Source organism: Neolamprologus multifasciatus, chromosome 7 (assembly GCF_963576455.1).
Source record: "Neolamprologus multifasciatus chromosome 7, fNeoMul1.2, whole genome shotgun sequence".
NCBI lineage: Eukaryota > Metazoa > Chordata > Actinopteri > Cichliformes > Cichlidae > Neolamprologus > Neolamprologus multifasciatus.
In genome coordinates, this window is record NC_140445.1 from 29,508,134 (window position 1) to 29,530,267 (window position 22,134).

At 39.3% G+C, this 22,134-nt stretch overlaps 1 protein-coding gene across 6 annotated transcripts in view; it reads left to right on the forward strand.

Moving 5' to 3' along the window:
• plppr1 (phospholipid phosphatase related 1) overlaps positions 1-22,134 on the forward strand; it is a 58,031-nt gene that overhangs the window by 34,195 nt on the left and 1,702 nt on the right. For all 6 annotated transcript variants that reach the window (XM_085164715.1, XM_085164716.1, XM_085164712.1 and 3 more), the window contains exons 3-7: positions 198-386; positions 11,721-11,853; positions 14,825-15,075; positions 16,282-16,458; positions 21,756-21,887. In XM_085164715.1, the coding sequence (XP_085020841.1) occupies positions 198-386; positions 11,721-11,853; positions 14,825-15,075; positions 16,282-16,458; positions 21,756-21,887 (882 nt within the window). The remainder of the gene's footprint in view (positions 1-197; positions 387-11,720; positions 11,854-14,824; positions 15,076-16,281; positions 16,459-21,755; positions 21,888-22,134) is intronic.

A 22,134-nucleotide genomic window follows, 5' to 3' on the forward strand; every position in this document is an offset into this window, starting at 1 on the left:
GCCAAGTACAGCGACGTTCAGGAATCAACTCAGATACAACTCGTTGGATGAAATCTACTTTTTTTAACACCTGGGAACTGAATCAGGACAGCCTTCGGTGAACTGGATACACAACTAACATCTCCCTTCTATCCCTCTTCCTTCTCTTTTTTTCTCTTCTTCCTCTCCAACTCTCTCCGAACATGTTCTTCTTCCAGCTCGTCATCATGTCCGGCACGGTCTTGTTGGCCTACTACATGGAGTGCACGGACCTGTTCAGCGTCCACGTGCAGGGTTTCTTCTGTAATGATGCTGACCTGATGAAGCCGTACCCTGGCACGGAGGAGTCCAGCTTCGTCCCTCCTCTCATCCTGTACTGTGTGGTGGCCGCTGCTCCGACGGCTATAGTAAGTAAACAGCAGTGTTTAAAACTAGGTCTTCTCTGTGGATTGCTCAAATTGTTTTACGATTTTCTCGTAAACAGCCGTCGTTAAATCCGGCTTGGGTTTATTTATTCAGGGTCTCCTCATCTTTGACTTTGCTTCGAATCCTTCGCATCCATTTATTTTGAGGAGTGAATAATTTAAAAATGCAATTATCATTACTCTGCTAGGTGTCCTAGTATATGCAGGCTAATTTAAAGTTGTAATTTTGCGTGACATGACCCAGTTTTGTGGCAGCATTTTTAAGTAAAACTGACTTGCAAATAATATACCTATCATTAGATATCATCCATTCAGCCTTCTGTCTGTACGCTACAGCAGCTGCATACCTATCTCTGGTAAAATATGGAAAAATATGCAAGAAAGATTTCACGGCAAGGAGTTTATGCCTGCAGGCCGTACTCTTTCAATATCTTTTTATGGGTCAGCTAATAATATGTATGTCCCTGATTTCCTGTCTGTAGAATCTCTTTGACTTGTTTATCATACTCTACAAAACATCCTGCTAAAATGAAATGTGAGGCTGTGCTATACAGGGAGCAGTACATGTTGAAATACAACTTCATATCATATCTCATGGAAGGCAAGAATTACATTCACTGACATGACTTTTATTTGTTTGCAGACATTTTAACAAGGACTTGTTATGCAAAATCCATTGCCTAGTAATGGCATTATTAGCATATTAGGCTAATTTGTCACAGGATGTAAAGCACACACGCGTAATCAATACCACGAGTCATATTTGGCCATATCTGTTGAGGGTGGCACAGTCCTGATGCACCAAAGCCATGTCACACTTGTGTTACTACTCTGGTGTTTAAAAAAATTCCAGCTGCAAAGATAAGAAATCATTCTCTGAAAACAGTCATTTCCAAGCTGACTTGTACGCTCATACCTCGCATGCACTGCTGATTTAAATGCCTCAAACAGGAGTTGCGAGTTTCAACCACCAGGTGTCAGTTTTGCGCCATGCTTATTAATTTCAGCCCGTTCACAACAGGCACCATCTGTCTCTGAGCCCTTGGGTCAGCTCATTATTAAACCCATGTCAAATATTTTCTGAACACTTCCTGAAGCGTGTTTGCATTTGCTTGTTTGATATTTAAATGTATTTTTTTCTCCAATGGGCCATATGTGAAGGAAAAAAAACAAGTTATTCTGAGAATACAGAGAACGTTTGGTTTTTGAGTAGCTGCTGTCTGAAGGTCAAATGGCCACGTATATATGTATTTGAAGATGTATTATGGATACACTGATAGCAGCTATTTTACCAGCATTTGTTTGTTGTCAAAATCAAAATATCTCACCAGTGCTGGAGATTGTACAGAACTGAGATTAGGATCAGTGGGTTTGACTGGTTGATGTGCTGCTGTGATTCTGAAGTGTAGTGTAATCACTTATTCTTTCTGTAGGACAATTAATTTTCATTTATCAAATGTTTTTTGGGTTTTTTTGTGCCCTGGTTTTCTTGTTCAAAAAGACAGACTTGTTGTAAATACCATAAACAAGATCGTGGACCATCAGCTTTAATGTCCAATCAGCATCAACTTCCCAGCTTTTTTGCACTTACTTGGTATTATTTTATCTACTGTGCTAATCGAGTTACTGAGTGGTTGAAAAGCCTGCTCACATGCTACATGTTCCATTGATTGTAATCTAAATTTTGCTCCCTAAATGAATATAGAAAACCCTTTTCAGTAGTGTCACATGTCCATTTCCCTCATAACCTTGTTTTTATTGCAATTTTAACAGGCATCTAATCATGGATGTGATCGTTACACCAGTCGGTTAACACATGCACTACCACACATTTATTTATGATCATTCAGCTGCCTCCTTTGGTCCCTTGTTTTTATGCGCTTCTACTTTAGTTGTTTGCATAGAGGCTTTGAACACCGACTGTTGTCACAAGCGTGTTTCCTGAAGTAAAATCTGAATTATTGTCACTTTTATGGAGGAACTAAAAGACATCCCATAGCTTGCATTTACCTCCATGTAGGTGTTTGGTCTCTTGATGTGTCAGCAGAACGGAGAGAAACACACCTCTCTGCATTCACACACATATGTGCACATGCAGAATTGACATGCTTTATACAATAACACAAGCTGGTTTAAAATCTGGAAGGGTGCTCTGATTGGCCAGGAAATGTGACAGACGTTATTATTTACACTTCATGGGATGACAGTGCATCTGTGTGCAATTTTGACTCACCTTTCTGCAGTGATTACTTCAGTAAGTGGGTGTGCTCACTGACCACTTCATTAGGTACACCTTGCTAGTACTGGGTTGGACCTTCTTTTTCCTTTAGGGCTCCCTTAGTTCTTCATGGGATCAATTCAATAGAGTGCTGGAAACACTCACCTGGGATTTTGGTCCATATTGACATGATAGCAGCAGCTGGTTGAAGATTCTCAAGAATCTCAAGTTCCATCACATCCAAAAGGTGCTCTAGTGGATTGAGATCGTGTGATAATGGAGCCTATTTGAGTATAATGAACTCATTGTTGTGTTTAAGAAACCAGTTTGGGAGGATCTAGGCTTTGTGAAATGACACAACAACTTGCTGGAAGCAGCCATCAGAAGATGGGTACAGTGTGGTCGTAAAGGGTTAGACATGGTCAGCAATAATATTGAGGTAGACTATATCATTTAAAGAATGCTCAAAGTGTGCCTAGAAAATATCCCCCAAACTATTATAAGGCCACCAGCAGCCTGAACATTTGGTACAAGGCAGGATACATCTATGTGTTCATGTTGTTTATGCTACATTCTGACCCAACCATCTGAATGTTGCAGCAGAAAGCGAGACTCGTCAAACTATGCAAGGTTTTTTTAACCGTTTATTTTACTGTATTGTACTGTAGCTTCAGCTCTCTGTTCTTAGCTGACAGAAATGACACTTATGCTGGTCTTATGCTGCTGTGGCACAACTGCTTCAAGGTTCTATGTTTTGTCTGTTTAGAGATGTTCTTTTGCATACATGAATTGTAAAAAGTGCATACTTACAAATGCTTCAAGTATGATAGCAGTCTGGTCATTCCCCTTTGGCTTCTGACATCACTGAGGCATTTCCTCCCCGAGAGCTGCCACTCACTGGATATTTTCTGTTGTTTGGACCATTCTCTGTAGACACTAGAGATGGCTTGGTGAGGAAATCCCAGTAGATAGGCTGGTCCAAGTACTTCAGAAACCGCTTATCTTCCACCAACAACCATGTTCAAAGTCAATGCATTATACCTGCAGATTAAATCTTTCTTCCTTTCTCCAAGTGTCACTTATTCATTCAACCTTTATCTTGACTTGTAAATTGCACTGAACCCACTTGCAAGCGTTATTTACTATATACAGTAGCTGACTAAAAGGCCAGCAGTTGTTTAACGCATTGTTTGCGTAATTTAATACTCAGTCTTAGTCCCATCCCCTCCTCAGAGAGTGCCGTGTCAGCTGTTAAAGCTTTTTTGTAATCCTGCCACTTCTTCCCACTGTTTTTTTTTATTCTGCCCCCTTTTTTGTGACTTTCTCTTTGGAATATGCTCTATATGGCCTTTCTTTTACAAATTGCCTTTAGCCATTGGTACGCCTTCCCATACCTTATAATTGTGCCCTTTGAGAGTGCTTTGTCAGGTGCTTGACACTGTGTGTCATTCCATCTCCACGTGTCATAAAACAGAGGGGCATTCAGTCAGAATTAATGATGGCAGGGCTGGGACGTGGGCCAATTAGTACAGAGTCAGTAAATTATGCAGTTTTCCACATGGCCGGACCAATGGGATGCTGTGAAGGTTAGATGGGTTGTGTTCATGCAACAGCCTATAAACCCGTTCAACCATGGCATAAGGCAAAATAGAGCCCGTTTTATCATTTTCAGTGCCAAGATGATAAAATATTGCTTTTGCCAGGTGTACATCCTACAGAAACAAAAGATAATGTTTCCCAAAATGGGCAACATCTGTGCTTTTTATCACACACCATTTTAGCTCCTTGTGGCTTATTCCACTTTCTGAATTGTGTGTCTTGGTAGCAATACTGAAAATTATGGGCTCATTAAAAAGAGATTTAAAGCTTAAAGCAGCATTGATTGTTGTTGTTGTTGTTGTTGTTTTTTGTTCTGTTTTTCCCTTTTCCCCCTCTTGGCAGAGTAGCAAGCCTTAAGCTCGAGATCTTTACATATTATCACCCTCTGAAATGAATATGCAAACTGTATCCTATTCACACATCCTCAAAGACACAAAGCAGTATCAGCGTTCATTTGGTGTTTCAGGAGTCCTATTCTGTTTTAGTTTTGTTTATTTTCTGCATTGAATCACGAGGAAAGCATTTGTTTCATTAGCTGCTAATTGGTCTAACAGCTCCTCAAAGCTCCTGTAAACAAAACTGATGAGCTTAAAGACGTGAATATCTTCTAAAGAGTTGAAGGGAAGTGCACAGTTGGGAAAAGTTATGTCACTGTATCGTTACACAGTTAAGTCAAAACAAGCTCTATTTTGACTTAACAAAGTGTTTATTTTACACTTTGTTCCATTATTACACAAAACTGTGTATGTGTGTCTGTTTTTTTCTTCTTTCTTTTTCTGCAACCAAACCTGGCAAACAGATGCATCCTGGAGGTTCTGATCTGTATTCGATATGATATGATAAAATGATGCATTTAGATTCAATTGCATTAATATCTAAGATCTTTAAATTCAAAAAAATTAAATCGTATTTTATGATGCTGCCATGTTCCCACTGACAGGCTAAAATGACCCATTTTTAGCATTTAAATAGCAGTCATCACCCTGATATTTCTATTTTTTTTTTTCTCAATGTTATTTAGTATATCAGTTTGCCAACAATATGAACAGGCCAAATAATACTTTATACTGTTAACAGTCTTTATTGTTCCAGTAGTTGCTAATGAAGAATCTCATTAGTTATAGCCGTTGCCCCGTTTTCATTTTCTGTCCTTATTGACTAAAGGAACATGTTTTTCATGTTTCTACCATTGACTCATTGGTTTCAGTTGTAATACAATTGCTCTTTAATGCATAACCCAAAGACATTTCTATTTCTCAGTAAATACTACACTTATATTACTAAGTTTTTTTTTCTCCTTATGAAAAATGTTGTAATTTAGGTTCAGAGAAAGGCTAGTACTCGCATTATAATGTGGAAGCTGGAAAAGGAAAAACTAAGATGTGGATGCATAAAGAAGGATGGTCCTAACACTAAACTTTTAGGAGTGTCATTTATTATGTGTCCCTTTTTTCAAACATTTGAGCAGCTTGATATCATTTTTAACGTCACAGATATTTCAGAGACTTCAGATTTTACAAGTTTTGATGTCTCAAAGCTATTGGGATACACAAACTGGAAGTCTGTTCTGTTCTCTCATGTCAGGTCACTTACTGAAAAAAAGCCCTCTCAGAAAGGTTTGCATGTTCTTTTTAATGTCTCTTGTTTAACCTTTTCATTTTCTGCTCCAACATCATTGTGTCAGTTGAATGCCAAGTTGTTTCTCAGTTTTCTGGCATGTTACATAGAGATGGCTATTTTCAGTCAGTTTTTACTGACATTTGTATAAAGGAAAGTGGGGGGTTGCATGAGTTGAAATAACACAATCAGTCAGTAGTACCTAACCTTTTCAGCGATGAAACAGACTCTAGTGAGACAAATGCTTCTAGGCAAGTGCTAGCTGCTAGAAAATGTAAATGCCATCATTTAGAAAAAAACAAAACAGAAACAAAATAAAATTAACTAATCATTTAAAAAATCTGCATGGAAACACACTGATCCTATACTAGTTAAAAAGAGTTATTTGAACCAGTGTTCACCTGTGTAGCAATGGTTAAAGTCACTGTAATAAGTGTAAGTTAATAGGTTATGAGGTCCTTATAAAATACACATAAATGATCTGTTAATAAAACTTTTGTATTGTCAGTAATATTTAAAACACTTATTAGTGAAGCGTGAACAATTTATCAAATGTCTAATACAGTTCACTGATAGTAGGACCAATAGTCTGTAATAAATAAAGGGGTTCAAACCTGCCTGGCCCTATATGAAAAAATAGTTGCACACCTAAACGCAATAAGTGGATGCCAACCTTGGCAGAAAGAACTGTAATCAAGCGTTTGTGATAACTGGCAATAAGTCTTGATTTTTTTTGCAGAATTGTTTTCATTAAGCCTCATTGGAAGGTTTTTGAACATAAAACACTTTGGGAACACCACACTGCACGTAAAACTGTATTATTGGAAAATTGTACATAAACTCATAAATCTCACCAGTGTTATATGGTTCAGCTCATTAGAAATACTTTATGTTTTATTTAATCTCCAGCAATTCGTCATGTACCTCATTTTAGATATGTGGACTTCACAGTGTCATATATCTCTAAAGCAACAGCAGACAAACGCAGCCTGACATCTCGATTTTAAAAAGTTACTTACAGTAATAACATTTTCAGCTTAATTAAACAAAACTATGCGACGCGTTAACATTTAGTATCTACAGAGGGTTATAAAAACATTAATGAGAAATTAAAGTGGTCTAGTCTAAAAGCAGCTGTTGGCCAAGGTGGTTTATAAGAGGAAATGTATCTGTTATGATGATAAAAGAAGTGTGCTTCTTTGCTAATGCAAGCTCTGTTTCCACACATAGCACATGCTAACAAATCTCACAGCAGTGAAAGCAGAGCCTGATGTAGTCTGTCAAATCAGAGCGTTACCTACAACCTGAAAAAAGCTACTGGCCTATAATCTCAAGTCTTTGTTAATGGGACACTAATGCCTTCAAAATACTTGCTCCTTACAGATTACGTGCTCCGTAGCACAGTTAAGGCTGTTTACGAAGACCCAACTACAGCCACACAATTAATTTAAAGGATGGATGCAAGCAGACAGGAACTTGATGGGACACCAGTGCCTCTAACATTAACATCAACATATACGCAGAGACACTCAGGTGTACAGGAAACTTGGTGCTCAGGATGAACATCTAACTAGAACCTACCTAGAAACAGTGAACGAACAACAATGCTGCACCACCCTAAAATGCTGTATTTGCCTTTGAAAACAAGGAGAATTCAAAAGATCCCGATATGACCTTTGTTGCACTATGAGGGCAGCCAAGCGGAATTAGAGAGACAAGGTACAGACACGGCTCAGCAGTAACAACTCTGAGAGCATGTGGAAGGAGCACTTTACACTTTGTAGCTAAGCCCAGGTGCACAGCCAATGTCACCGTCTTGTTCCACAATGAGGTACATAAGTTTTCTGCCCATTTTGAGAGTCAGAACGCCACTCTCCCTGAGGGGCCTTCCAAAAACGTTAAGGCTGGCACTCGGATCATTAAAGAGGATGACGCACAAAGTTTTTTCCAGCATGTCAACACCTGTAAAGCAGCCAGACCCAACAGTATCCCCATCAGAGGATGCAGCTCACAGGAGTCTTTTAAACTTCTTTCTCTCCCTGCCTGTTGTCCCCTCCTGTTTTAAATCATCAGTCATTGTGTGTGTTCCAAGAAAGAGTTAGGTAATATGCTTAAATGACTGCCACCCTGTTCTCCATCTATCATAGGAAAATCCACTTGAGATGCAGATGAAGTATTTTATTCCTGACATTTTGTCACCCAATCTGGACCTGATACGTTTGCCAAGAGGTATAGCTCCACTGATGATGCTTCACCCACAACACGTCATAACACTCTCAGTGATGTGCCAATAAATCGTATATTTGAGCACAGCATGCATTACCATAATTCCCTAAGGAATCAACACTTAAAGGCCTTGGACTTAACCTCTGCAGGAGGATTGTGAACTTGCTCTCAAGCCAACACAAAGTGGTGAGGATTGCCACTGTGACTATGTCCTGATCTTCCTCCTATCCTCCCAGTATTCACATTATCACACAGATCCAGATTAGTTACGATTGCAGATGACACATCAGTGATTGGCTTAATTATCAGCAGCTTCTCAAGCTAAATGTCAAAACAAAGGAAGAAAGAACGTTATCAGCTGCATGTATGTCCTTTGAAGCTTATATACCCATTGTCATCACATGGGACCTATTTGCTAAAGGAAAAATAAAACATAAAATCCTGTAATGTGATTGTAATATAATTGCTATACCGGTAATTATCTGTGTTTGTTCTGACTGTAATTTCTTTTTGACTGGGGACAAACACATTGACTTTACCTTTAAAAACTGCTTTTTTTTCTTTTTGAGTCTCAGACAGGTCAAAGAAATTGGTCTGCACCTTTTTTTTTTTGTTATAAGTCTTCTGTCTGGGTCTAGAGAAGGTGGTGGTAGTAACCCAGCAGATTAGTCACTTTAAGCTTTCATCAGGTCATTCTGTCTTTTGCTGCTACATAATGACATGAGGCATTTCACCTTGTTGGCTGATGGATCATTTCTTTCACTTGGCCATTACAGTTTGACTCTCTCATATGCACACACACACTCACATGCATAATGCTCAAAAAATTAAAGGAACACTTGGGTCAATGTCACTACTGGTAGCATGTGGTAAAGGTTGTCTAGAGACAGTACAGAGGTTGGACAGGTTGTCCAATTCCTCTAGGATGGCACATCAATAGAAGCCATTACAAGGGTTACTGTCTCTCAACACTCTCGAGAGCATAGAGGAAATTCCAGGAGACGGGCAGTTACTCTAGGAAACCTAGAGCCTTAGAAGGTCCTTAACTCCTGGGCAGGACTGGTATCTACTCCCTTGTGCAATGAGGAACAGGATAAAGATGCCAGCTACAAAATGAAATCCAGCAGTCCACTGGTGTGAAAATCTCTGGCCAAACAATCAGAAACAGACTTCACAAGGGTGACTTGAGGGCATAATATCCTTAAGTTGGCCCTGTGCTCACTGCCCAGCACTGTGGAGTCCAATTGGCATTTGCAATAGAATACCAGGTCAACCACTGATGCTCTGTGCTTTTCACAGATGAGAACAGGGGCGACAGTATGAAGGCAGTTCCATACCACTGACTGGCCGTCATGCTCGCCTGACCTAAATCCAGTGGAACACCTCGGGGGACGTATGTTTCAGAACATCCCAGTGCTGCCACGTTGCACCTTAGACTCTCCAGGAGCTCAGTGATGCCCGGTCCAGAACTGGGAGGAGATCAACAAGGACATCATCCATTGTCTCATTGGGAGCATGCCCCAATATCAGTTAGCATTGCATTAAAAAGTGCATTAAAAATATATTTAGAAATTTTTTGTAAAACACTGCAATAACAAAGTATAAAATAGTATAAAAACATGTAGGCCTAATTGAATTTAACAATTTATTAATCATGCATTGCATCCTTGTAATAAGAACCTTATTAAAAAGCATTGCTGCTTTTATTGCTACTTTCCTATTATAGCATAGGTTTTGGCTCTATTTTTGTTGACTATATACAAACTTCAGTCATAAATTTTAAACATTGGTTGACTTTTAATTTGTATTATTGGTACTTTAAAAAAGGAGGCTCCTTAAAAATAAATTCAAATTAAGCCAGTTAGGCTTAATAATTAATTATGCCAGCTACTTTTTATTTAATGCGAAATGTATTTTGGTTCACTGCAACTGCTGCTAGTCTGACTGTTACAAGTTGTCATCCTTTTACAGTTTTTAAAGCTTGCAAAAGCTTGTTTTGGTCACTCCGTCTGCAAAGATAGACATTTTTGGATCATTAGACATCAGAAGATTGATTTTTCTGCCATGATGCATTTGATCCTTGTTTCGCTATGCGCTATGCCTCCCATCCTGTGACACAAATGTTTATTTGAAAATATGAATCCACCTTTAGTCATGCTGACAGTTGCAGACAGGACTGAATCAAATGCATAGATTTAGACACGCTGATTTTTATGGGAATGCTTTCAGTGCTCATTTATTCCTTTTAAAAATATTTTATTTTGCATTTCCTGACATCAAAACTTGAGCTGCTCTCGCTGCTAACTGCCACACAGAAAGAGATGGACTGGAGTTGCGTTCACAAGAACATGATGATGAGAAAGCATTCATGAGGGATGGAGGAAAATTCACCTGTCCTAAGGCCCCAAACAAACACACATCAAAGGCCAAAACCACATGGGTGCACACATATGCACTAAGTGTATGCACACACTGTCTCTGATAAACACACACACTTATTTGAAGCAGTCTTTATCACCCAAGGCGACTGGCAGCAAGATCCATTTTGTGTGTCCAGCAGCAGTTTTTCCATTAGACCTGATGAAATGTCCAAACTATAATGGACCTGAAGAAAGGCTGCATTAAGGCACAGTGGTTTATGTACACAGGCCAGACTGGATAATAATGTTTCTCTGCTCCATAACAGGATGCCAAAAGTTAATGTTTCCCCATTTCCTTCTGTGTGTTCGCTGGGTGTGAGTTTTGTTAAGTGCGGGTTCTGGAGGGTCCTCTTTTTTTGATAGTCAGACAGAGTAACAGTCTGACTATAAATACCTTTACAGAGTAAAGGTATTTATTTATGGGTTAAAACACAAATTTTAAGCCCCAGTATAACAGAATATTATGCAGTACAACTTTCAGACAATCTGTATTGCTTTCAAATATTTATTCTTGTGTAAACAAACCTTTCTCATTTAATATTATCCCTGCTGAGCCAATACAACACATACAGGCACGGTGCACTGCTCTGCTGTATTTTGTGTCTTTTGTTTTGGAAAATGATTCATGTTTGCACATGGCACCCTGTGATGTGTGTTCTATTGAAAAAAAAGTTTTTAATAGCTTATATTCATATACTTTATAAAAAAAGTTTTTTAAAAAGTAAACGTAATCTAGACTTCCTTGGTTCTCAAATCTTTTTGGGAGGGAAAAATTCCTCCTCTTGCCTTCTAGCTTCTCCATGATTGTTAACCTGGCAGCATGTGCACAGCACCAGAGGTGAGGAGTAGATGCTGCATGTTGCTGACTGAGATCACAACACTGTGTTTCTGTGTGTCTGTCTGTGGTTTAATTGTGTTTGCCACAGCATTTGTATTTTTTATTTATTTTTCTAAAATATTAATATTTTTACAGTGAAAATAGACTGTGCAGAGAAGAAAACATCCAACCCTGTCGGGCAGATATTTGATGTAACATTTTAGCAGGTTTTTCAGAATAAAAGTTAATTTATTTAGGTTGACAAATACAAGTTTAAATATTTAAGGAGGAGACGTCACGTCTGCCCTCTTTGAAATCTCTGCCTTTGTTCTGTGCGCTCCTTTTGCTTCTTCTGTGTGCATATTCACCTATTCATATTCTCTTTTATTTTTTCTGCCTGTGTGTGTTTGTGTATGTAGATTTTTATCGGAGAGGTGTCCATGTACATGATGAAATCAACGAGGGAAGCTCTGTTGGCCCAGGAGAAAACAATAGTGACAGGAGACTGTTGTTACCTCAACCCCCTCATCCGCCGCATCATACGCTTCATAGGTAAGAACCTTGTATTGCAATGTACTCTATACTGCCCTAAGGCCACTTGTGCTAATGGTACCAGACAGTGACTGAAAACTCTGAATACACATGAAAAGTACTTTGGGCTTCAGCATGTGTAAGGTCCCACCAGTATTTGCCTGGCGCATCACCTCAGTGCAGCTGCGATGAACTGAAAGACCAGAAAATTATGGATCACTGATCTGATTGAAATAATTTCATTCAGTTCTCCACAAAGACTGTGTGTAGAATAAGGGATCAGATTAGTATTCAAAAGCGCATTAGCATGCAATTCTGTGATCCATCACAATAAGACGCTGCTTGTGAATTCAGCCTTGTTTTGTTTAATTTAATACAAAACTATATGAGCAATGTTTATTAATGTCATAGCTCAATAAAAGTTGCATCTGCAACATCAGCCAAGCCTTAACCACGCCACAGCATGCTGTATATATCACAACTAAACTCAATGTTGGTGCTGTCAGTCACCTGTGAGGGGAGCTCCAATGCAGACAGCCATGGATTTAGCAACCCTGATGATTTACACCTTACACCTTGAAAAAACAAACTTTTAACAGTTCTGATTTATCCTGTACTTCAGTAAAGAAAGCGGCTCTCAACAAACATGGCCATCAAGTAGCAAAACAACTGTGACATGTGTGTCTGGTACTGACTTTGTTGCTGTAATGTTGTTGAGTCACAGTGATGTAGTGTGTTGAACAGCTGTAGATAAAATGGAAAAACTTTTTAAAAAATGACGTGGTAGCTGAATGATGACTTTTCTGTTTTTGCAGTAAAGTTGGATAATGTTTTTGGCATTTTGTTTTTGGTAAATATAATTTGAACCAATGCGTTTAAATGATGTTGACTGCTTAAGCATCAGATGACACATTTTAATTAAATGTAAATATGCTGCTAAATAGGGCTGGGCTATATCATACCGTTCACGGTAATACCGGTGTAATTTTGGGCAACGATAGGAAAATGAAATATCGCAATAGAATATGGGTAAAACGCGCATGCGCAGCAGTGCCTTTGTTTACATACGCACATGGCGGCGACGGAGAATGAGAAGAGCGAAAGCGGAACGTTGAATGAAACAGATGAACCAGAACTGGTTTGTAAAAATGCTGCAGCTTCAGTGGTGTGGAACTGGTTTAGCTTTTGTCCGTCAGAAACACAACAAAGCACTAGCGGGCCGTCGTTATTACCCTGTTTTTTAGAAAATACGGCACACTTAAAATCAATCCTTTGATTTTTCTGAAAATCGACAGTGCGCCTTATAATCCCGTGTGCCTTATGTATGAATTCTGGTTGTGTTTACTGACCTTGAAACGATTTTATGTACACGGCGCTCGAAAATCTGTCAAATGTTTTAGTACGACTTTGCTAAGCTACGAAGCCGCACCGCTTGATGGATTGTCGGAGCATTACGGCTATCGTAGGCAGGAGCCTCGCGGAGTGATACGTACTGTGCTTTAACATAATATTACCATATTGTGTGTGTATGACCTCTTTTTAAGTTTTGTGGATATTATACACGGTTATGCTGAGGATATGTCGGTCAATTTCCACTGGAAATGCCTTTTGGTTAAACTGTCAGCAAGGAATTTGCACTGTTACATTTTATATAACTGTAATGCACATTAAAAAACAGCTGCTTGTTTAAGTGAAAATACATTGATGGGGTTTTTTGCACTAATAAAGTTGTGGAGTTGTAAAGTATTTTGTCTAGTGTCAATTATATCGTCAGTTATATCGTTATCGCAAATTTTCAAATGTATATCGTGATAAATATTTTTGGTCATATCGCCCTGCTCTACTGCTAAACTCAGTGAGGCTCAACTGTTTTGGGCAAAGATATGCGATATTAGCTTTTTTCACCAGAACGCTGCCCAATGCAGACCAGTGACCAAAGGCCAGGCAAACACTGGGATAGAGAAACCTCTCATGTAAAATAATGTTTGTGGAGAAGCCTTTGCTTTTACTGATGTATTTCAAATATTGCTTATATGTTTTTGTATGGTACTCTAACAGCTGTTATCATGGAAAAGAAAGGAAATGAAATATATTTTAAAAACAAGGACAAGTCCGTGTGTCAATTTTCTATAAAAGCTCTATAAAACCTTTGAATTTTGATTATTTTATAACAATGCTTTACCAGAATTGGGCAGACAGACAGACTCTGTTCCAGTAGAGAGAGTCTGCTGGACTTTCCTGTCATAGTTGAAGACAAAACATTTTACAAAACACATTAGAAATTCAATCAGCAATTCACCTGATTTATATTTTGAGACCTGTTAAATTTGTGAAATTGTTAAGGCATTTCCTGCTCACTTGTTCCCTCCCCTCTCTTCTCTCACTCTAACCCCCTCCTCCCCCCAGTTCCCTCATTGCCCTTCACACAATCATGTCCCCGTGCCCCTCAAAACCTCCCTCTGCGACTCCCTCACCCCACCCGCCTGGATGACAACACAAAGCACATTAATTTCATGGCTAAGCAAGCTAGATAATCAGCAGTCATATTTCACAGCAAAAGGAATGCAGACGTAGACACTGGTCAGTGTTGGTGGGCTAAAAGTGTCAGCGCCATCATTTATATTAAACGCTATCTTATTTTTATGGTCTGTATTTGGCTTGCTGTTGTCCATTTTTCCTCACCTTCCATTTCAACATTAGTTAACTTGCACTTTGTTTTGATTCAGACTGGGTGGTCTGCATCACTCAGACAGACCACCCATTCTGTCTGAGTGATGCAGACCACACTGTGACATCTTCAGTGATGTCTGCACACACACACAATAGTCACGATTTATGTGGTGGAACTGGGAGCTAGATAAACACCCACACTGGAGGGTGATAACTTATATAAACCCTTCTGTGTTTATTTGTGATTGTTTCATTGCTCTGTGTTTGTGTCTTTTCATGTGCTCTTCTCTCCTCTCCCGTCTGTGTGTCTGTGGTGCCGCAGGTGTGTTTGCATTCGGTCTGTTTGCTACAGACATCTTCGTCAATGCAGGCCAGGTGGTGACTGGAGGTCTCTCGCCCTACTTCCTGTCTGTTTGCAAGCCCAACTACACTGGCACAGAGTGTCGCTTTAATCACCAGTTTATCGTCAACGGCAACATCTGCACCGGGAACCACGTGGTGGTGGAGAAGGCTCGGCGGTCGTTCCCATCTAAGGACGCTTCGCTGAGCGTTTACTCTGCCGTTTACCTGACGGTGAGAGGACCGCACCTTATCCTTTATTTCAGAGACAAAAAAGGCTTGAAAAAACATTTTAGAAACGTATATCTAATGTAATGACACAGTATATGTTTAATTAAACAGCATGTGATATATTTTAAGGCATGAATGTGTGTAACGATATTTGCATTTAGGTGTATTTCATTTCCTTTCATTCTCCCTTTGTAGCACATGTGAACACGTTTGTGTTTGTTTATCCCATTTTAAATTAGAAACCAACCAATAATGTGTACACAAAGAAAATTCTCCAGGGATTCAACCTGAGCATAGTTAATTAAAAGCAATGCCATGTTCTAGTTTAGAATAGAAGGTAATTGGTTTACTCGTCTGTGGGGAAAAAAACAGACAGAAAATATATAATTTGAGCCGGGCTGCTTAAAGTTGTACTGCACATACCTGTACCGTATGTGGAGTTAAAAACTATTGAGTAAGAAGGAGTATTTGTTATAAACACAGCACCTTCGATTCTTTGATGGAGGAATTGGCAAGGAGGGACTTCATGCTATTTGAAATTGTGGTGAGGAATATTTCACACTAGCACAGCGACAGTTTAGGCGTTTTTAGAAAATTGGCTGGAGGTCGCATGGAAAATTACTTTTTGAAGCGATAATTGAAGAGCAGCTGTTTGACATCTGAGTGACAGGGTGAGGGGCTCATCTTTGGAAAAAAGAGAGTGAAAGTGCAAATTTTATCAACAGGAGCAGGAGGAATACAAGAACAGATTGTTGTTGATGAAAATGAATTTGATACCTTTGCTACTTGATTGGAATAGAGGTAGGTGAAAGTTCAAGAGGTGAAAATATATGCAGGTAGACCTTTTTGTTTTTAAATGCTGACAGTCTTTTCACTTATTAATAGGTTCTCTTGTTAGGTTCAATTTTTTATTCTCTGTGGGGAAAAAAAGATCTCTCTGTTTTGCAGAATCTTACACTACTATGATGTAACTTTTTCACAGCCTTCCCTGACTGATTTGCTATACCATGGGGGCTTTGCACTATTTTTGAAATGATAAAATATTTGACTTTATTTTAGTGGGAAAACCTCCAGTTGCTCTGCATGGGACCTCTGTTCCTAATCCACCTAAACAGAAGAGCAGGAGCCTGTTTTTTTTGTTTTGTTTTGTTTTTGTTAAAGACATTTGGGACAAAGAACCGTCTAATCTTTCCACCTTTCTCCTTCTAGATGTACATCACCAGTACAATCAAGACCAAGTCCAGCCGCTTGGCCAAACCAGTGCTCTGTTTGGGCACACTCTGCTCTGCCTTCCTCACCGGCCTCAACAGAGTTTCAGAGTATCGAAACCACTGTTCAGATGTAGTGGCTGGATTTATACTGGGATCAGCTATTGCATTGTTTCTGGTGAGGACTACTAGAACTTGCATTAGGTTTGGGAAGGTGGTGGAGAAGGGGTCGGAGAAGAAGAGAGAAAAGAGAAGGTGGATTCTGGTCATGAGCTACTTTCAAATTATAATATTCATTTTGAGCTTCATTTTGGAACAAACCCAAACTGGTAATTGGATGATTAATTCAAGCTGCAGCTTCCCAAAGCCTTTAACGTGGGTTTGTTTTCATTTCAAAGTCAACCATGTGAAAATTTATGCCTTAAAATTCGTATATACAGCAAATATTTTTATGTATATCTTTGATGGAATTCATTTTAGTGACAGTACAAGTGTTGGAGAGGGCACCAAGTATATAAAAAGGTGAAAAAAGAATGAGGTGTGATTTATGTTATGCTCGATAAAGGTAATTTAAGCTACATTGATCAAGCTAAGAATACACTGGCTGATTGTGGGGTAGGAAGGAAGAAGGAAGTGAACAACCCAAGATTCAACCTGAAATCTGTAAGCGCAAGGACAAAAAAAGAGAAGAAAAATGAGGTAAACACTACTTTTAATTAATTTTTAGATCATGGAGGTAACCAGTGATGTGATTAATTCAGATTCCGTACTCCAGAGGTTAGGCATCCTGTTATTTACCTTCGTAAAATAACTGTCGTAGCAGTTGCCGATGATAAGATGTGCAAAGTGGGCTCATCTTTCCAAGCAAGACAGCAGTTTCGCTGGGCTGCTGTCCATAATGTAAAATCAACATCAGTGTCCTGCGAGATTTAGTCAAACTGCTTGGCTTCTGCTGCAAGTTAATGTGCTTTTTTCAGACTATTCATCATATTTTATGCTGTTATTAAATGCAGGGTAATAATTGCAACTTAAACTGATCACGTTGTTTTGTGCTGAATGGGAAAGCTCAATCAGGAGAAAGGAAGGTGAAGGGGACCCCCCACCCCCTGCCCCCACCATCCAAAAAGATTTATTTAATAACCTCAGAGGCTTCATTACTTCTAATTGCCACTGAGTCCTGAGTGCCAATGTGGGAGACACATGGAGGAGAGACTCAGATAAGAAGAAGAAGCTAGAGGTTTGTTATTTGTACATTGGTTGATAGAAGTCCTTTTACAGTTGTCATCTGTCTACAGTGATGGTCCCCCACTCCCCCACTTCTCAAGTAACAACCTAATTTACATATGAATTGATGCTAAAAGACTAGCCAATTTAGCTTCCACTTGGCTGACTTGGGGTTAGAAAATCCTGGGACTTCCAGTGTTAAAGTGCTAATGTTTAATATATGTAATGTTTTAGTAGAGTGTATGCTAAACTAATTAGAACTAAATACCAAGGACAGCAGAGATGAGTGAAAATGCCAGAATCTTGATTTGGTCACGACTCAAAAAGTGAAAAAAAAAAGGTCACAAATTAAGAGTCTGACTCAACATTGCACCAAAGAAAGTTAGCGGCATTGGAATAGTGTGATTTACATGTGCAGGTGAAGCTTGGTCTTGGTTATTCTTTAAATAATTCCTGCTGTGGTGCAAAACAGTGAGGTTCAGTGTGGTCACATCTTTTTCTTGCTGCATAATAATAATGTATACTTTATTGATCCCCGTGGGGAAATTACTCTTGCTGCATTTGACCCATTCACTCAGTGAAGCAGTGGGTAGCCACTCAGCAGGTGCACCGGGGAGCAGTGTGTAGGGACTGTACCTTGCTCAAGGGTATCTCAGGGTAGCCGTTCAGTGGATTCAAACCCCTGACCTTCCGATCATGGGGCTACCACTCTACCTACTGAGCTATCCCTGCCCATGAGGAGGTGGACCCACTGCACCTGTTTCTTTGATAATTGATACTAGCTTTCAGTGATTAAACTGTTAAAAGTGATATACATTATGCCATTGATCTCCAGGAAAAAGATAAAAGGAAATGGAGTTGTCTGTGCAGGTTCTCACCCATCCAGGTCATGGTAGTCTTAAGGGCCTTGAAGTGTAAGTCTAGTTGCCTTTAACTCAAGTGCTTAAAGAAAAGGAAATCTGTCATTACGTCATTGAACATTATTTTCAGTTTATTATCAGCATACCATGAATGAAGGTTGACCATATTCCCCTGCATTTGCCTTATATTTACAATGAAGCTTATCAAACTCGTTTCACATGAGAACTGAGCCAAGTTGATGGACTGCTATCTTGCAGGAAATGAATTGATAAAGAGAGAGCTGAAAGCAGGTATAGTTTAAATCCCGCTGCTATCAGTGCTCACAGAGAGGAGATCTGAATGGACTCACCAAACAGCAAATGCCTTTGGTCTTTCAAGAGATTTGTCCGCTGCCAGCAGATTGAGGGATCATTGTTAAGCACTTGGTTTTAGAATTGGCTCCGGGATGATGTTGGTAACATAAGATATAAAGCTGTCCACTTGATTCAAGGGAAGGCACATGCTGACTTGCTGAGTCTAATAGAAGCTAAATCCCCTGAAATTTGAAAGTGGTTCCAAACTAATTCACAGCATGTAGAAATGACACCTAAAAGGCATGCATGACTCATATAGGTCGCAACCACTGTAAGAGGTAATATTACAATTCATCTGCTATCAAAGATGAATTGATAAAATAGGGTCTTCAATTATCTGCATAATGGGCAATGTGAAGATAGAAAATAACTTTGTAAGGGTGGAGATGCAAACCATATCACTTTGCTGCTTAGATGTACAAGAGTGTGACTGGATTGGGATGGAGATTTATGCTGATATATGAAATTATGTAAAGCATAAGATCATATGGTTACATTCAGTTCAATTCGATTCAGTTTTATTTATCTAAATCCCAACAGCAGTCACCTGGAGGCGATTTATATCGTAAGGTAAAGACCTGACAATAATACAGAGCAACCTGAAACAATCAAACAACCCCCTTTGAACGAGCACTTGGCAACAGTGGGAAGGAAAAACTTCCTTTTAACAGGAAGAAACGTCCTGCCACAACCGGTTGACGGTGAGGGGACAAAAAACACAATTAAATAACAGTTACTGAACAGTGCATCTCAGGTGATGGTGCAAAGTAATCCAAAGTCATTTCATAACCACCTCAACAAACTTCTTTCCACTGGGAGGAAAATAAAATAAATAATACATTGCATTGAGTACTGAACCGCCAACACAGTTTCAAGTTTCTTTTAATTACAAGTCTGGGAAAAAGCAGCATTTTTGTGTTGCAAAAATCTGAGACCAGGAAAGTTTCTAAATGATTTTTCAATTCAGCGTTTCAGTGGCAATCTTCAGATTCACTTTGTCTTCATCTGAAACAGTAGGCGGCAGTTCACACACATGTGTTTTTCCATGAATGATAGGACACGCAATGGGGAATGAAAAAGCAGGAGGTGGTTCAGTTTAATAGAAATGTGTTTACAACAGCCACCTCAACATGCAATTTAAACTTGTTGTGATAAAAATGTAAAGAATTGTCAAACAGGATAGTTATTTGTAAATTCTGCCCTAGGAGCTATAATTCACTCATTTACTTGGTCTGGGAGCACAAGAAATTCACTGCCCATGAACAGCCACAAACAAGAAAACCTTGAGCTTCCTCCTGCTTCATTTTCTCCTTTGCTGCTGCCTGAGGGCATGGTTGGTGTCTGGTGGGGTGGGATCTCCCTCAGACTGCCTTCTTTGATTAACTAGTCTGTGGAGGAGTTAACAAAGACTGCAACCTTACTGGTGTCTCTACCATTAAAAATTCTGACTAGTGGACAAAATGGAAAAAATACAATTACCTGTAATTTATAAACGTACAAATGAAGAAACACAGCATCTGTTTTCTGCACCTGTTAGCCCACAAAGATTAGCACCGTGAAGCATTTCTGCTGTTTAGATGAAATGATATCCAGCTTTAAGGGACTCACGCAATGTTTGATTGCTCTTTTATACCCATATAAACTTTATATCACTGCAGTAAAAGTTCCAATGTGGAAAATGTAGCTACATCACACCAAGAAAAAAAAGAAAAGAAAAGAAAAGCCCACCAGAGAATTTTTTAAGGTAGCAAAAAAAAACCTATAACATTTGTCCCAAAAAGCAATTGAGAAAGGAAACAGCTGGCTCTTGCTGCGCCGTTTAAAGCTGAAAGGGAACAGGATGTTAGTTTTCCAAAACGTTTGTAGGTACATGACACTGTATGGGGGAGGGCACTGTAAGATCAAACCAGCAATCCTGAAAATGAAAATAACAACCAAAAGGGAGACATCCTGCTCCAGAATGCCCTTTGATCAGCAGACTCACACTGGGCTTCAGACCTCCATTAGCTGTTGTATTTTAAAAAATCCACCAGATGTGGCCCTGGATTTCTTTTAAAATTTAAAAAAATAAATACTAATTGTCAGATCAGTGTCTAGAGGAACCTTTACCTTAAAACAACATCACAGCTCATGCCTCCAAACAAAATGAGCGAGGTCATCCAAGCTCCTTGCGACTGGTCTGTATGAAGCAAGACTGTAACATGAAGATACATCAAAATTGACTGCATAATATCCCCTTGAACAAAACATTTTTTGGGCGCTCATCCAGTAGTTCAGTCCAGCCCTTAAGGATTAAAATGACATTCATAAATAGAGAGACGTGTTTTCCTTTCCCTGAAATTCAGATGCATTTTTGGGAACAAATGTTATTTGGGAGAGGGGATCGCTCTCTTTTACTTTCTCTCTCTCTCTAACAAACACACACACACACACACACACACACACACACACACACACACACACACACACGCTGCGTAGAGTTTAGTATGGGGGAACAGTTAATGATGAATAAAGGACTTTCAGAAATCTACTATAGAGACATTCTCCTATCCTCACCTGTACCTTTCTAAATGAGCCATATCAATTCATACAATGACCAAAATCAGCTGAGCTGCCCTTTCCTTGAAATTTGTGAATTAGTGAAATCTCAACAGCTGTTGTTGTGGATTATCATACTATTTATTACATATATTCATAACCCTTCGAATGAATTGTAGACACTTGATCTTCAAGTCAAGATTTCGGTTTGCCCATTTATTTGCAAAACGTATCAGTGATCAACCTTGACTATACTTCCTTAAATCGCCGTAGCAACTTTTCTGATGATAGCATTAACCTCAAAGCACCACTGTGCAGCCTCACCAAGATGTGAACACGGCTGTAACATCAAGCTACACTACAAAGTCCCTTCACTCGTTTTATAGAGTTTAAACAACTTTTTGGGACTTTTTGTGTTTGAGTTTCTAATGTTCGTGTGATTTGGTGTGTCTTTCTGCCTGTCTCACTATTAATGTTAAACTGTCCTCATACCTTACAGGGTATATGTGTGGTGAATAACTTCAAAGGTGTCCACAGTGCAGCGGCAAAACAGAAGACTGAGGAGTACCGCGGTCTGCCTCTGATGACTTTCCCCCGTGTGGAGAGCCCACTGGAGACCCTGAGCGCACAGGTAGCTAAAAACACTTAACCTGGAATCCCATAAACTTTAATCTCTATGATGCACATTATCTTTCTTCATTAATTGGCAGAACTCCCTCAAGGCCTACAGCTTAAAGCAAATTCCTCCCTTCAGATAAGGAATTCTGTAATTCTGGAACTTGGTGTCACTGTAATTTATTGCCATGTACTTTTTTCTACTTTTTCATGCCCTTTTTAGAAGGTCCAAGTGAGGGTGGTGCATAAATCCAAAGATAATT